General features: G+C 40.8%; 2 protein-coding genes across 2 annotated transcripts; both read right to left on the reverse strand.

Moving 5' to 3' along the window:
- Positions 1-493: 493 nt before the first annotated feature.
- Positions 494-3,886, reverse strand: LOC128601499 (uncharacterized). The gene is made up of 6 exons (XM_053614761.1): positions 3,769-3,886; positions 3,326-3,670; positions 3,076-3,174; positions 2,854-2,952; positions 2,679-2,716; positions 494-2,549 (listed from the first exon to the last, which is right to left on the reverse strand). Exons 1-6 carry the CDS (start codon positions 3,818-3,820, stop codon positions 2,430-2,432), a joined length of 753 nt encoding a protein of 250 aa, XP_053470736.1. The 5' UTR covers positions 3,821-3,886; the 3' UTR covers positions 494-2,429.
- Positions 3,887-12,539: 8,653 nt separating this feature from the next.
- Positions 12,540-15,538, reverse strand: LOC128601498 (uncharacterized). Its single transcript, XM_053614760.1, has 7 exons — positions 15,420-15,538; positions 14,981-15,322; positions 14,731-14,829; positions 13,914-13,949; positions 13,691-13,789; positions 13,507-13,544; positions 12,540-13,377 (listed from the first exon to the last, which is right to left on the reverse strand). Exons 1-7 carry the CDS (start codon positions 15,469-15,471, stop codon positions 13,258-13,260), a joined length of 786 nt encoding a protein of 261 aa, XP_053470735.1. The 5' UTR covers positions 15,472-15,538; the 3' UTR covers positions 12,540-13,257.
- Between the last annotated feature and the right edge of the window lie 641 nt (positions 15,539-16,179).

Here is a 16,179-nt window from a genome sequence, read left to right on the forward strand (position 1 = left end):
CAGACCCCCCTCCCCTAGATCCCCCATTTATTCATTGAGCAGATGCTTTTATCCAAAGCGACTTACAAATGAGGAAATGAGAAGCACCTTTCCAAAAGTCCCCCTTATGGTGGTCCTGGCAGGCATTGTCTATAATGTGGTCTTTTTCCAGAGGAGCTGAGGAGCAGACATTGTGCATACAGGTGGAAAGCAGGTGGTGGATCAGCAGCAGGCTTGCTGGGGTCAGATGGCTGGGGTAGGACATGAATGCTGGGGTTCTTAGGTAGAAGCCCAGATTCGGAGGCTGTGTCAGCAGCCTCTGGCATGAGAAAAGCTTAGGAGACTGTCCCATCGGCCTCTGCCAGGAATATGATGTGTAAGGGTGTCCCATCGGCCTCTGGCGTGAACAAGGCTTGGTACACTGCCTCATCGGCCTCAGGCATGAGCATGGCTTTGGAGGTTTCTTCGTCTGCGTTAGACTGGCACAAGACATGTGAGGCTGTCTCATCGGCTTCTGTCGTGAGCAGAACTTGGTAGCTGTGCCATCGACCTCTAACAGGAAGTGAACTTGGGAGGCCATGCTGTTGAGCTCAGACAGGAACATGGTGTTGGAGGTTACCTCGTAGTCCTCTAGCAAGATCATGCTTGGACAGACCATCTCGTTGGTCTCAGGCTGGACCTCTGGAGATGAGGTAGCCAAGTTGACTTCTAGCTGGTGCTCTGCAGGGACAACCACCTCCTGTTTCTCAAGCTGGAGCTCTGGAGATCAGGTCGCCACATTGACCTCCGTCTGATGCTCTGCAGGGGAGACCACCTCGTGGGTCTCAGCTGGTGGTCTGGAGGTGAGGTAGCCACATCGACCTCGGGCTGGAGCTGGGCTCTGTAGGCCGCCCTGTCGGCCTCGGGCTGGAGCTGGGCTGTGCCGGCTGTCCTGTCACTGAAGCTGGGCTGTGGAGGCCTACCTGTAAGCCTCTTCATATTAGCTGCTGAAGGCAGAACAGGTTTGTCCGACAGGCTGGTCCTCCTCAAAAAATGTTAAGTCGGGGTTGAATTCAGGTCTCCCGAACACCTTTATTAATAGTCCAACCAACTGTGATACATTACTTAGTCCACTGGATCTAGTGGCACTCAGGAACTCATCCCACTAGCGAGATGGGCCAGTGTATTCCACTTTGTTACACGTAACTTTATTTATGCAATTTAACGTTTGGATTTCTTTGTGTGTGGATTTTGTGATTTAATACCAACATCTGGTTAAAAACTTATGTGAATAGCATCATTGGAAATATATTTACTGAAAGAAATGTTGACGTGTTCAATACTTATTTCCTCCGTTGTTTAAAAAATACTTGTAGTTCAACTATTACACTTTCCCGTGATGTCAGTGTCATAACAGGGTTTATCAGTGAAGATGAAAATCTCCTTGTATGACATCACATCACTGAATCTGGATTTAATCTCCCTCCTCAGTTCTTTAAACACTTTAACAAGTTCAGTGCAGCTGAAAGTGCTGATGTAGTGCTGCGTCATTTCCCATCACGACTATTTGTAGACTACATACAGCCTTTTTTACTGAGACTTTACATCTCATTATCAGTTCAGAGCTTCAAAACATCCAATCATCCAACCCCCAGCCCTGGAGATGTGAGGCGAACGTGCTAACCACTAAGCCGGTCATGAACATCACTCACATAAATGTCTGAATATAATCAGGGAGGACTATTAGGTACATCGATAATGGACTTTAACAAAATGATGACACACACAGTGTAATATGGCATTTGTGGAATTTATTAAGGAGGCACAATGTAAATTGTGTAAAAACATTAAGATAAAGAAAACCTCGACACTTCATCAGTCATCAAAATACATTTCTAATGAAACTGAATATTTATTGCCTGGAGATTAATTTCAGGTTAAACAGTGGAATCTCATCAGTAATGCAGTAAACACTCGTCTTTATACTCAGCCATCTTAAAGGTCCTCAGTATTTCTGGAAAATTGTTCAAATGTATAAAAGTTTTACATTTACAGATGTACTGACTACTAAATGTTCAGATAATCTACATTAATTACGATATTCACCAGATTTATCCTCTTTATAAAACTCCTATGTTTCAAAGCAAAATAAATTAAAAACAAAAGTTAAAGCAAGATGTGAACCATGAGCCGTTCTTTAATACTTTAACCTTCAGAATCAAACAAAATGTTCTTTTACATTCTAGAAATCATGTGCAAGAGAAAATGCTGAGAAAAAATCCCAAATATAAGACTTTCATTCAAGAAAGAAAAAAAACAGCAGGATGTAGGATTTTCATCAGAAATATTTTTTAAAGCTACATCCATCAAGTGAAGCAAATCAGTAGATGAACGATGTTAGGAGTCACCATGGAAACATAAAAAAACTTACATTTTGGTTGTGTTTCAAGTCTGAAGTCATTTGTCTTTATCTATTTTATTTTAACTTGTGCATAAACGTCTTCATGGCTCTTGTCTCTGGATGTTCTGGAGGATGAAGGTTTCTTAGCAAAACTCACAGCTGCATAGTTCAAGACATCTTCATCATCAGCCTGATAAAGAACAAGAGCCGTTATTGTGTAAATAGTTGTCTATTCGAATTCTCTGTGCATTGTGGATTGTAGGTCAGATGTGGATTTATTTAACAGAATAGAATCACAATTAATAGAAGACTGGATTACCTGATTGGTGGGAGTTTGATGGTTTCTTGATGAAGCACCTGAACAATAATACACATAAGTAAAGTTTAAATGTAGAAAGGATTCACATTTTGGTGACAAATTTATACAGTAACTCTATAAATAATAATAATAATAATAATAATAATAATAATAATAATAATAAAAGTAAACAAACCTTTTCTCTGATTTTTATATAAAACTCCAAGCAGAAACACGTTTACAATGAGAGATACAAATAACAGAGACAATAAGACAATAATCCAAATGTCGCCTCCTGAAATGATGAAAATGAACAACTTGTATAAATATTGGATGATTTATTAACAGGAAAAAGTTTTAACTACAGAAAATTCTGTTATAGAAAGTGAAAGGAAGTTTATTTGATCAAAACTCTTACCTTTTCCATCACTGCTCTTTGAACCCTCATTGGACCCTGTAACAGAATCTGTGTTGTTGTTAACCGTTCCAGGTGTAGGACAGTGTTTCATCTCTTCACCTTTACAAATACATTGGAAAAGCAGCAAATAAACAGAAATGATACTAAATATGAATAATGTGAAATATTCAACATTTAATGCACATGTACACATAATTCTGGTTAAAGTGTTGATCTGGAATTAGCAGGTTATCAGAGTAAAACTGTTTACCTTCAAATTGCAGACGTGTTCCAGATGTGAACTTTAGTACAGTTCCCTCCACTTCTCCACATAAATATTCTCCTCCATCATCTTCTCTCGTTCCGATAATGTTGAGATCAAACTTCTGGTCATTTACAGTCATACTGAAGCGGCTATCTTCAAATTCATCAACAAATGTGTAGCCACTATTAGAGCTGTAATGTCTTACAAAATACTGAGGCAATTTACCAAAACTCTGTCTGTACCAAGCTAAATTATATTTGTTTTTGACCTTGCTCATGCTACACTCCATAGTTACATTTTCTCCACGCTTTACTGTTTTCACATGAAGCTCCTTGATGTCAGAAGTTTTTACTGTAAAAAAGTGTTTAATATTTAATGTTTAATGTCAGTAAATGATTTAAATATGAAATTTGACTATTTTAAATGAAAGTTTTCAAAATGTTACTCACCAGCTGTGCAGAGAGAAAAAAGAGAGTAAAGCGCGACAAAGAGTGTGATCATCGTTCCTGTTTAGACAAAGTGATAGTGAGGTAATGAACTTGTGAGTTCAGTAGAAAAGCAGGTCCAGACTCACACCTGATTGGATGTTTTGACGCTGTGGACTGATTTGATTGGTCCATTAGCTGTAATGAGATGTGAAGCTCACAGTGAATTCTTGTCTATTCTGATGCTGTGATGAGTCACATGACTTTACAGATATGATATACTGGAGCTCGATCAGTCCTGTGTGCTGGAACCTCTCTGATAGAAGAAGTTTAATGAAGTGCTTTTAGGTCAGCAGATCTAACAACCCCAAAGAAGAATAATGTGTAATCCCGCTGTGGGGGAAGGGGGACGCAGTACATTTTCAGTATGGTCCTTTCACAAATCATTTGTCTAAGGTAGAAGCTGGAGTGAGCGTATATACGGGGTTTTACGGTAACCATCAGACACTTCGGGGTAAAAGCTCATCCGGATTATTTAAGATGTAGACACTAGAAAGGTTTTCAGTAGAAAAGGTTACTTTCATTCTTTCTTTCTTTTTAAAGATGTTACATACAGCATTTAATAAGAAAGTGTGCATGTAATTTTATAGTGTTTACAGTTTAACTAAAACGAGGAGTGTTGTGAATTTGAACAGTGAACAATATTAAAGCTCATGACACTGTGTATATAGAAATGCCCAGTTCAGCCATGATATTGTCTGAGCGCTGATTGGCTCCTTTGACACCGTGCAACAGCCAATCAGTGACATGTCTCCGTCCACATGACCCTTTATAATCCCGACCAACTCGCCGTCCACAGCCTGCGCGCGCCAGTAAATTTCAGATTTATCGCTTACAGCTGGTAAAATCCCATAAATACGGATTTAAAAACTGATCACAGCTGGAAAACGCTAATAATGTCTGGGTTTAAGGCCACGAAAAGTGTTTACATTTTATTAGCTTTTCAGCACACACACATAGTGAAGCCTGGTTTAAACTTCTGTGTTAATGTGTATATGTGACTGTGTGTGTGAACATAAACATTACAATATATGAATATTATATAACATAAAAGCTAAAAGAAAGAACAAACACAAATAATAAATAAATAAGTACCACCAGTAATTTAAATAAAACATGTGCACGCGCTCTCTCTCTCTCTCTCTCTCTCTCTTTTTCCTCAGCTGCTCACTGCATCACAGAACATTCATTAGCTGACTTCTCCACAGGTGTGTATTCCTAAAGGTACGTTCACACATACAGCGACTCGCAGCAACAATGTGACCGGAGACCGTTCATTTTCAACGAGAGCTGGCAGCTTCCGGCGACATGCGCGACGGCAACCGGATGTGGGCGTATCCAGCGACAAAGTTGAGAAAAGCTTAACTTTATGCAATTTGGAGCGACCTAGTGTAGCAACTACCAATGGGAGTGAAGAAGCGTGAGCACACGTCATCCTTGGCCACCCCTGCTCACTTTTAACTTTTCATTTTAAAACGTATAACTTTTGTGACAGTTACGCCTGTCCTCTACACTACTCCGGCGTTTTCGACCCTCGAACATGGAGGATTTTGGAAACGCAGAAGACTAGGCTAAAATTTGTCATTATACTTCCTGTTTTGGCTCCACCAGGTTTTTAATTTTTATTAAGCAGCATCTGCTGGTCAATGAAAGGTAACAGGAAGCAGTTAACAGGAAGTAACCACTACAGCAAGGGTCAGGAAGTTACCCAAAAGTGACTGTCAAATGCCAGATACAGTCATTAGCAATGTGCTTTTCAGCACGCTCCACTGTGTGGAGGAGGTGAACTTACTGGATAGCTGAGTGAGGTAGCCAGTGAGGCCAGTACACTTCCAGTTTCAAGTTTGGTGATGTTGGGGAAATGGTTGTTATTGTCAGTGGAGGAGACAGAAGGCCTTATTGATAAATAAAACCACACTTTGCTAGGACTGGAGCAACGTTACTGTAATGAGATCACCCTTGTGCTGCGAGTGTTTGTACTGAGAACATTGAAAAATACACACGTCTCATGTCGGTCTCCGTGGATAAAATCTTCTTACACCAGAACAGCTCCTCGTTTGCAGGTTTTCCTCCATGATGACATGCTGCTTGAGTGCTGGTACCAAATGAAACTAATAAAAACAATAAAAGGATGAACCTCCAGCAGAGCTGCATACGCATATGTGAGGTATGGAATTGCAGAAGTGATCCAAGGTTCAGAATTAATTCCTCTGTGTGACAGCAAACCTGTGATTATAAGCCCCGCCCACAAACAAACCTAGGAGCAGTCATGAGAGTGGACTCGAGTGTTCAGTCCAAGTGTGAGAATGCTCTTAACACATTTGGGGTCCCTGAGCAGCTCCTTCAGCAGCAGACTGCTGCACCCTCAGAGTAGGAAAGAGTCCTACCTCAGGTCCTACATCCCTACAGCAGTCAGACTCTTTAATACAAAAAATAACATAATGTATCACCGCCAGCTGTTTTTGCATCATCAACCTACACATTCACAATAATTCTGCAATATGAACATTTATTCATTTATTATTATTTGTTGCTCACCCTTTATAGTTAACTGCTCAGTAATCCATTTATGTATATAAACAAGGTGTTACTCATCTGTATATATTCATATTTGTATTCAGCTGTACATACAGTAAGATGTTCATAGTTTACATATTACCATTGTTATTATTTTTTACTACTTTTATTCTTATTTTACTATTCCTATTGTATATATTTTCTTAGACATTTTTTTCAATTCTATTCCTATTTATTCTTTCCTATCTCTTTTTTGTGTAATTGAGCTGCTGTAACCAGGAAAGCAGTGACTACATTTCCCATCCTGCACTGCGGCCTACAAACATGGCCGCCATGGACTACAGTTCCCACACACATACATGTTCACCTTCTCCGGAATTCTAATCAAACACACACCTGTTTCCAATCTCACACACATTCACACCACAGTATATAAGAGACTGTTCAAATACTATGACTTTTCGTAGTATTGAGTTTAACTCAGTGTCTAAAGTGTCTGTAGTGTATGAACGGGTGTGTGAGTGTGTATGTGATTGTGCCCTGCGATGGACTGGCACCCTGACCAGGGTGTACCCCACCTTGTGCCCGATGCTCCCTGGGATTGGCTCCAGGTTCCCCTGCGAGCCTGAAGAAGGAGTAAGCGGTAGAAAAAGATGGATGGATGGATGGATGGATTGAGTTTAACTCAATACCAAGTGGTTGTTCTCATCTCGTTTTGTTTCATGTTATTGACCTTGTTTCTCGTTTCTCGTTTTTGGATTCCTGCCTCGCCCAGTTTGTGCCCGTTTGTATATCGCCTGACGTTTGGCCTGTTGTTAGACTAAGCTTTCGATAACCATTTTGGATTTGTCATTATGCCAATTATGTGACAGAAAACTACACCTTTAACATGGATGCAGCAGGAGAGCAAGGAGCACATCACAGCAGTGTACATGGGGATGTCTGGCCAGCTTTCATATCAGTCCAGTTTCCCCAGTGGAATTGTGTGACTACCCGAGGCAGTTCTCCACAGCCAAATGTACTTCTCTAGCCTAGCGTACCCCAAGCCGGACAAGAGACAGTGGCTTGGGTTCATGGTTTCCCGGTTTTATGGCCCGACCCACGAGGTGGTCTCACCTGCCGAGCTCCAGACGGAGGTCAACATGGTGAGCTCATCTCCAGAGCTACAGCTTGAGATCAAAGAGGTGGTCTCACCTGTAGAGCTCCCGCGTGAGACGCATGAGGCGGTCTCAACCTCAGAGCTCCAGCATGAGACGCACAAGGCGGTCTCATTCCCAGAGTTTCAACCTGAGACCCTCGAGGTGGTCTCACCTGCAGAGCTCCAGCCAGAGGTCAACGTGGTGACCTCATCTCCAGAGCTCCAACATGAGACCCTTGAGGTGGTCTCACCTGCTCAGCTCCAGCCGGAGGTCAACATATCAACCTCGGCTTCAGAGCTCCAGCTCAAGACCTACGAGGTGGTCTCACCTGCCGAGCTGCAGCGAGAGGTCAACATAGCGACCTCGGCTCCAGCACGAGATGCACAAGGTGGTCTCATCCGCAGAGCTCCAGCAGGAGACCCACGAGGTTGTCTCATAACCAGAGCTCCAGCATAAAGTCAAGTTCCTGCCCAAGGTCGAAGAGACGACCACTCAAGCTGAGTTCCTGTCAGAGGTCGAAGAGACGACCTCTCAAGCCGAGTTCCTGTCAGAGGTCGAAGAGGCGACCTCTCAAGCCGAGTACCTGTCAGAGGTCGAAGAGGCGACCTCTAAAGCCAAGTACCTGTCAGAGGTAGAAGAGGCGACCTCTCAATACTTGAGTCCACATCCAGAAATGATTCTGGGCTCGTTTGGGGGCGGGGATGAAAATCACAGGTTTGCCTTCACATTGAAGAATTCCTTCTGAACCGTGGATCGATTGTGCAGTTCCATACGTCACTGTTGTACACTAAGGTTTGCAAAATGGTAGCCATTAGGTTCATTCTTTTCTTCTCAGGTGATGAAGAACAGCAGTTTTTGGAAGCCTGGCATGTCATCATGCAGGAAAACCTGCAAAACAGAAGTCATTCTGATGTAAGAAGATTTTTAGTCATGGAGGCTGATGCTGAGCCAAACTGCTCCAGTGCTGTGAAAGTACACCTCTCCCTTCCCACCTTACACTCTATAACAGTGGACTACATACAGTTTACCCCAATATGCAGGCAATACAAGGTGAAATAAAAACACACACACTTTAATTCTGAAACAAGACAAGACAAGATAAACTTTATTTTATTTTTTAATGAAGGTTGAGGGTGGATGGAAATGCAGTAAAAGACGTTTATTGAGAGAGAGAGAGAGGCAGACAAATCCAAAACGGTTCTCCCGAAGTGCCAAAATACACTCCCTCCTCCGGGGGTCCTGGCCGGGAGACTGAGCGGTGTCCTCAGAGGAGCAGGAAGGCGGAGCATCGTCCTCCATCGACTCTGCAGGCTGAACTTGGTTGGCTGTGTCAGCAGACTCGGGTGTGAGCAGAACTTGGTCGTCTGTGTCAGCAGGCTCGGGCGTGGTCAGAACTTGGTTGGTCGGGACTTCGACTTCAGGCATGAGGAGATCTTGGTTGGTCATGACGTCGGTTTCAGACAGGAACGTGGCGTGGAAGGTCACATCATCGATCTCAGACAGAAACATGGCATGGAAGGTCACATCGTCGACCTTGGCTATGAACGTGTCGTGAGAGGCCGTCTCGTCGACCTCTTACAGGAACTATGCTTGAGAGGCTGTCTCTTCGACCTCTGACAGGAACTCGGCTTGAAAGGTTGCCTCTTCGACCTCGGACACGAACTCGGCTTGAGAGGTCACCTCTTCGAAATCTGACATGAACTCGGCTTGAGAGGTCACCTCTTCGACCTCTGACAGGAACTCGGCTTGAGAGGTCGCCTCTTCGACCTCTGACAGGAACTCAGCTTGAGAGGTCGCCTCTTCGACCTCGGACATGAACTCGGCATGGGAGGTCACCTTGTTGACCTCTAGCAGGAACTTGACTTTATGCTGGAGCTCTGTGGATGAGACTGCCTCGTGCGTCTCATGCTGGAGCTCTGGAGCCGAGGTTGCTACGTTCACCTCCAGCTGGAGCTCAGCAGGTGAGATCACCTCGTAGGTCTTGAGCTGGGGCTCTGGGACCGAGGTCGCTACATTGACCTCCAGCTGGAGCTCAGCAGGTGAGACCACCTCGAGGGTCTCAGGTTGAAACTCTGTGAATGAGACCGCCTTGTGCATCTCATGCTGGAGCTCTGAGGATGAGACCGCCTCATACGTCTCATGCGGGAGCTCTACAGGTGAGACCACCTTCTTGATGTCCGGCTGTAACTCTGGAGATGAGCTCACCATGTTGACCTCCTGCTGGAGCTCAGCAGGTGAGACCTCCTTGAGGGTCTCAGATTGAAACTCTGGGAATGAGACCGCCTTGTGCATCTCATGCTGGAGCTCTGAGGATGAGACCGCCTCATGCGTCTCATATGGGAGCTCTACAGGTGAGACCACCTCCTTTATGTCAAGCTGCAGCTCTGGAGATGAGCTCACCATGTTGACCTCCGGCTGGAGCTCAGCAGGTGAGACCACCTCGTGGGTCGGGCCATAAAACCGGGAAACCATGAACCCAAGCCACTGTCTCTTGTCCGGCTTGGGGTGCGCTAAGTTAGAGAAGTACATTTGGCTGTGGAGCAAGAACTGCCTCGGGTAGACACACAATTCCACTGGGGAAACTGGACTGACATGAAAGGTGCCCAGACAGCCCCATGTACACTGCCGTGATGTGCTCCTTGCTCTCCTGCTGCATCCATGTTAAAGGCATAGTATTCTGTCATGTAATGGGCGTAATGAAGGATGAGGAGAGCAAGTGCAGTAAACGGAAACAAGTGCAGTAAAAGACGTTTATTGAGAGAGAGAGAGAGGCAGACAAATCCAAAACGGTAATCCAAACCATGGTCTAATAACAGGCAAATGGTCAGGAGATATACAAACAGGCACAAACTGGGTGAGGCTGGAATCCAAAAATGATAAACAAGAAAGAAGGTCAATAACATGAATCAAAACGAGACAAGAACAACCACTTGGTTGTCAAAGTAAGTCATAGTATTTGAACAGTCTCTTATATCCTGTGGTGTGAATGAGTGTGAGATTGGAAACAGGTGTGTGTGATTAGAATTCTGGAGAAGGTGAACATGTGTGTGTGTGAGAAGTGTAGTCCATGGTGGCCATGTTTGCAGGCCGCAGTGCAGGATGGGAAATGTAGTCACCGCTTTCCTCGTTACAGCAGGTCACTTAAACAAAAAAACAGATAGGAAAGAATAAATCGGAATAATAGGAAACAATAAATAGGAATAGAATTGAAAAAAAAAATGTCTAAGAAAATATATACAATAGAAATAGAAAAATAAAAATAAAAGTAGGAAAAAAAATAATAATGGTAATATGTACACTATGAACATCTTAATGTATTTACTGATTAATACAAATATGAATATATACAGATGAGTAACACCTTGTTTATATACATAAATGGATAAATGGATTGTTGAGCAGTTGACAATAGAGGGTGAGCAACAAATAATAATAAATGAATAAATATTCATATTGAAGAATTATTTTGAATGTGTAGGTTGATGATACAAAACAACTAGCAGTGCTACATTATGTTGCTGTTGTATCAAAGAGACTGACTGACCCATGATAGACAGCTTAGCTAACATCCTCCTCTCCCCCACCACCTCTTTTCTGTCCAGAGGGTAGACCAGGACAGAGCTAGCCCTCTTAACCAGTTTGTTAAGGTGTTTCCTGTCCCTCTCTGTGCTCCCAGCTCCCCAGGAAACTACTGCATAGAAGATAGCAGATGCTACCACAGTGTCCAGAAGAGAAAGGGAGTGAGCACTGTACCCTGCGGTGCTCCCATTCTGCTAATCACCACATCAGGCATACAGTCCTGGAACCTCACATACTGTGGTCTGTCAGTGACATAGTTGGTGATCCATGCAGCCAGGTGGTGGTCAACTCCAGCTCCCAAAAGCTTCCCCCTAAGTAGTGATGGCTGACTTGTATTGAAAGCACTGGAAAAATTAAAAAAAAAAAACATGACAGTCATGATGCTCCCAGTATTCTCCAGGTGTAGCAGTGGTCTGTGCATCGGATAAATAATTTGAAGCTCAAAGGACAAAGAACGTTCACTTGGGAGTAAATGCTTTATCCTTGTCAGGGTCTCTACAGTGTAAAAATCTATCATATTGTGGGAAATAGACTAAAGTGATTACAAAATATTGTGGACAGATTCAGATAAAACATTAACTGAGTAAGAGTAGGATTGGTCAGAATTCCTTCAAAAGTCAGCAGGATTGGAATAAAAAACAAATACTTGTAGTTCAACTATTTCACTTTCCTGTGGTGTCAGTGTGATAATAGGGTTTATCAGTGAAATAGAAAATCATCTTGTATGACTGAATCTCCCTCCTCAGTTCTTTAAACACTTTAACAAGTTCAGTGCAGCTGAAAGTGCTGATGTAGTGCTGCGTCATTTCCCATCACGACTATTTGTAGACTACATACAGCCGTTTTTACTGAGACTTTACATTTCATTACAGCTACTGGACCAATCAAATCAGTTCACAGCTTCAAACCATCCAATCAGGGGATACTCTGAACCTGGTTTTCTACTGAAACCACAAGTTCTCCATCACCGTTACAGTCGGAGGAGGTTGTTTCATCTCCTTAGCTTTAACATCAATTAGTAAAAATAAAACTATCATTATCTTACATTACAATCACTGCTGCAACTTTGTTGTTCTCAGTGTCCACTCCCTTCTCTCAGAAATGTGACCTCCTTCTGGATTTGTCTGGGGGTAACTTCAATCCAACCTCGGCTATGCGGGACTCCACCATAAATACCGTAAATACCTTAAAAGCTTAACCTCACACTGGTGTTTGGTTTGAGATGTTTGTCCTCTAGTTTCCATCTCACACCAGAGAACACGTGTGATCATTAATGAAACAACAAAACTGCTTAAAGTGTGAAATAGAAACTAGAGCATCTGATTCTGTCTTCATCAGGGCTCTAAGTGATGCTACAACTCAACAGTGGACTGAACTGAAAGATGTGTTTATTAATTATAAACTATACAGACATTTTAACAAATGTGAAAAAAAAATGAATCCAATCTATGCTCATGAACATCACTCACATAAGTTTCTGAATATAATCAGGGAGGACTATTAGGTACATCGATAATGGACTTTAACAAAATGATGACACACACAGTGTAATATGGCATTTGTGGAATTTATTAAGGAGGCACAATGTAAATTGTGTAAAAACATTAAGATAAAGAAAACCTCGACACTTCATCAGTCATCAAAATACATTTCTAATGAAATTGAATATTTATTGCCTGGAGATTCATTTCAGGTTAAACAGTGGAATCTCATCAGTAATGCAGTAAACACTCGTCTTTTTACTCAGCCCTCTTAAAGGTCCTCAGTATTTCTGGAAAATTGTTCAAATGTATAAAAGTTTTACATTTACAGATGTACTGACTACTAAATGTTCAGATAATCTACATTAATTACGATATTCACCAGATTTATCCTCTTTATAAAACTCCTATGTTTCAAAGCAAAATAAATTAAAAACAAAAGTTAAAGCAAGATGTGAACCATGAGCCGCTCTTTAATACTTTAACCTTCAGAATCAAACAAAATGTTCTTTTACATTCTAGAAATCATGTGCAAGAGAAAATGCTGAGAAAAAATCCCAAATATAAGACTTTCATTCAAGAAAGAAAAAAAAAACAGCAGGATGTAGGATTTTGATCAGAAATATTTTTTAAAGCTTCATCCATCAAGTGAAGCAAATCAGTAGATGAAAGATGTTCGAAGTCACCATGGAAACATCAAAAAAACTTACATTTTGGTTGAAGTCATTTGTCTTTATCTATTTTATTTTAACTTGTGCATAAACGTCTTCATGGCTCTTGTCTCTGGATGTTCTGGAGGATGAAGGTTTCTTAGCAAAACTCACAGCTGCATAGTTCAAGACATCTTCATCATCAGCCTGATAAAGAACAAGAGCCGTTATTGTGTAAATAGTTGTCTATTCGAATTCTCTGTGCATTGTGGATTGTAGGTCAGATGTGGATTTATTTAACAGAATAGAATCACAATTAATAGAAGACTGGATTACCTGATTGGTGGGAGTTTGATGGTTTCTTGATGAAGCACCTGAACAATAATACACATAAGTAAAGTTTAAATGTAGAAAGGATTCACATTTTGGTGACAAATTTATACAGTAACTCTATCAATAATAATAATAATAATAATAATAATAATAATAATAATAATAATAATAATAAAAGTAAACAAACCTTTTCTCTGATTTTTATATAAAACTCCAAGCAGAAACACGATTACAATAAGAGATATTATAATGGAGGTCGTTAAGACAATAATCCAAAAGTTGTCTCCTGAAAATGATGAAAATGAACAACTTGTATAAATATTGGATGATTTATTAACAGGAAAAGGTTTTAACTACAGAAAATTCGGTTATAGTAAGTGAAAGGAAGTTTATTTGATCAAAACTCTTACCTTTTCCATCACTGCTCTTTGAACCCTCATTGGACCCTGTAACAGAATCTGTGTTGATGTTAACCGTTCCAGGTGTAGGACAGTGTTTCATCTCTTCACCGTTACAAATACATTGGAAAAGCAGCAAATAAACAGAAATAATACTAAATATGAATAATGTGAAATATTCAACATTTATTGCATATATTCCCCCTTAGTTCCAGGTAAAAAAAAAAACGCCTTAACGTTGGGTTTATATTGGACATTCGCTGTACATTCAAGCTTCTTTCTTCTATTTCTCAAGAAATAAACACACAAAAAGGACATAATGTGTATTGTCTTAATAATGTGTATTGAGTGGACATCGAACCAGCACATCTGGATATATTTTTAAATTTTCTCCCGTTGAAGCCCGGAAGCGGAAGCGGGCTTTGGAAAACGCAGGTCATCAGCGCAGTCAGTAAAAAGTGCATGACTTGGGCAACTATATAAGATTTTTATATGGCACAATAAGTTTATATGTGTGATATAGTTAATAATATATATATGCTATAAAAAATTCTTTATCCGTACTGTATCCTAACACTGCAATAAGTTAGATATCCTGTTAAGTAGACCACTATAAACTTAGTAGAATCTTATACAGTTGCCCAGGTCATACACTCTTTAGATGGTCCCTTACTGACTCCATTACAATAAGGCGCTAATGACCTGCGTTTCCCAAAGCCCGAAAACACCTTTGTCATCAGCGCCTTATAGTAATGGAGTCAGTAAGGGAAAAGGTTTTAACTACAGAAAATTCTGTTATAGAAAGTGAAAGGAAGATCAAAACTCTTACCTGTTCCATCACTGCTCTTTGAACCCTCATTGGACCCTGTAACAGAATCTGTGTTGATGTTAACCGTTCCAGGTGTAGGACAGTGTTTCATCTCTTCACCTTTACAAATACATTGGAAAAGCAGCAAATATACAGAAATGATACTAAATATGAATAATGTGAAATATTCAACATTTAATGCATATGTACACATAATTCTGGTTAAAGTGTTGATCTGGAATTAGCAGGTTATCAGAGTAAAACTGTTTACCTTCAAATTCCAGACGTGTTCCAGATGTGAACATTAGTACAGTTCCCTCCACTTCTCCACAGAAATATTCTCCTCCATCATCTTCTCTCGCTCCGATAATTTTGAGATCAAACTTCTGGTCATTTACAGTCATACTGAAGCGGCTATCTTTAAATCCCTCTGCAAATGTGTAATTACTTTGCCCGTAACGTCTTACAAAATACTGAGGCACTTTTCCAAAACTCTGTCTGTACCAAGCTAAATTATATTTGTTTTTGACATTGCTCATGCTACACTCCATAGTTACATCTTCTCCACGCTTTACTGTTTTCACATGAAGCTCCTTGATGTCAGAAGTTTTTACTGTAAAAAGTGTTTAATATTTAATGTTTAATGTCAGTAAATGATTTAAATGTGAAATTTGACTATTTTAAATAAAAGTTTTCAAAATGTTACTCACCAGCTGTGCAGAGAGAAAAAAGAGAGTAAAGCGCGACAAAGAGTGTGATCATCGTTCCTGTTTAGACAAAGTGATAGTGAGGTAATGAGCTTGTGAGTTCAGTAGAAAACCAGGTCCAGACTCACGCCTGATTGGATGTTTTGAAGCTGTGGACTGATTTGATTGGTCCATTAGCTGTAATGAGATGTGAAGCTCACAGTGAATTCTTGTCTATTCTGATGCTGTGATGAGTCACATGACTTTACAGATATGATATACTGGAGCTCTATCAATCCTGTGTGCTGGAACCTCTCTGATAGAAGAAGTTTAATGAAGTGCTTTTAGGTCAGCAGATCTAACAACCCCAAAGAGGACTAATGTGTAATCCCGCTGTGGGGGAGGGGGACGCAGTACAGTTTCAGTATGGTCCTTTCACAAATCATTTATCTAAGGTATAACCTGGAGTGAGCGTATATACGGGGTTTTACGGTAACCATCAGACACTTTGGGGGAAAAGCACATCTGGATTATTTAAGATGTAGACACTAGAAAGGTTTTCATTAGAAAATGTTATTTTCATTCTTCCTTTCTTTTTACTAAAAGATGTTAAATACAGCAATTAATAAGAAAGTGTGCATGTAACTTTATAGTGTTTACATTTTAACTAAAATGTAACTAAAACTAAAACATGGTGTGAATTTTAACAGTGAACAATATTAAAGGTCATGACATTGTGTATGTATAAATGAATTTAGTTAAATTATCACTTTAGTATTTAGAC

The sequence above is a fragment of the Ictalurus furcatus genome, chromosome 25, assembly GCF_023375685.1.
Source record: "Ictalurus furcatus strain D&B chromosome 25, Billie_1.0, whole genome shotgun sequence".
In the NCBI taxonomy this organism is placed as follows: domain Eukaryota; kingdom Metazoa; phylum Chordata; class Actinopteri; order Siluriformes; family Ictaluridae; genus Ictalurus; species Ictalurus furcatus.

Excerpts from the sequence above, each read along its gene's own strand:
- LOC128601499 (XM_053614761.1), bottom strand. The coding sequence starts at position 3,820 with ATGATCACACTCTTTGTCGCGCTTTACTCTCTTTTTTCTCTCTGCACA. Across the intron at positions 3,175-3,325 it reads AACACGTCTGCAATTTGAAG|GTGAAGAGATGAAACACTGT; the intron begins GTAAACAGTTTT and ends GTATTTGTAAAG. Across the intron at positions 2,717-2,853 it reads ATATAAAAATCAGAGAAAAG|GTGCTTCATCAAGAAACCAT; the intron begins GTTTGTTTACTT and ends ATTATTGTTCAG.
- LOC128601498 (XM_053614760.1), bottom strand. The coding sequence starts at position 15,471 with ATGATCACACTCTTTGTCGCGCTTTACTCTCTTTTTTCTCTCTGCACA. Across the intron at positions 15,323-15,419 it reads TTTTTCTCTCTGCACAGCTG|TAAAAACTTCTGACATCAAG; the intron begins GTGAGTAACATT and ends CACTTTTTACAG. Across the intron at positions 13,950-14,730 it reads AAAGAGCAGTGATGGAACAG|GGTCCAATGAGGGTTCAAAG; the intron begins GTAAGAGTTTTG and ends ATTCTGTTACAG.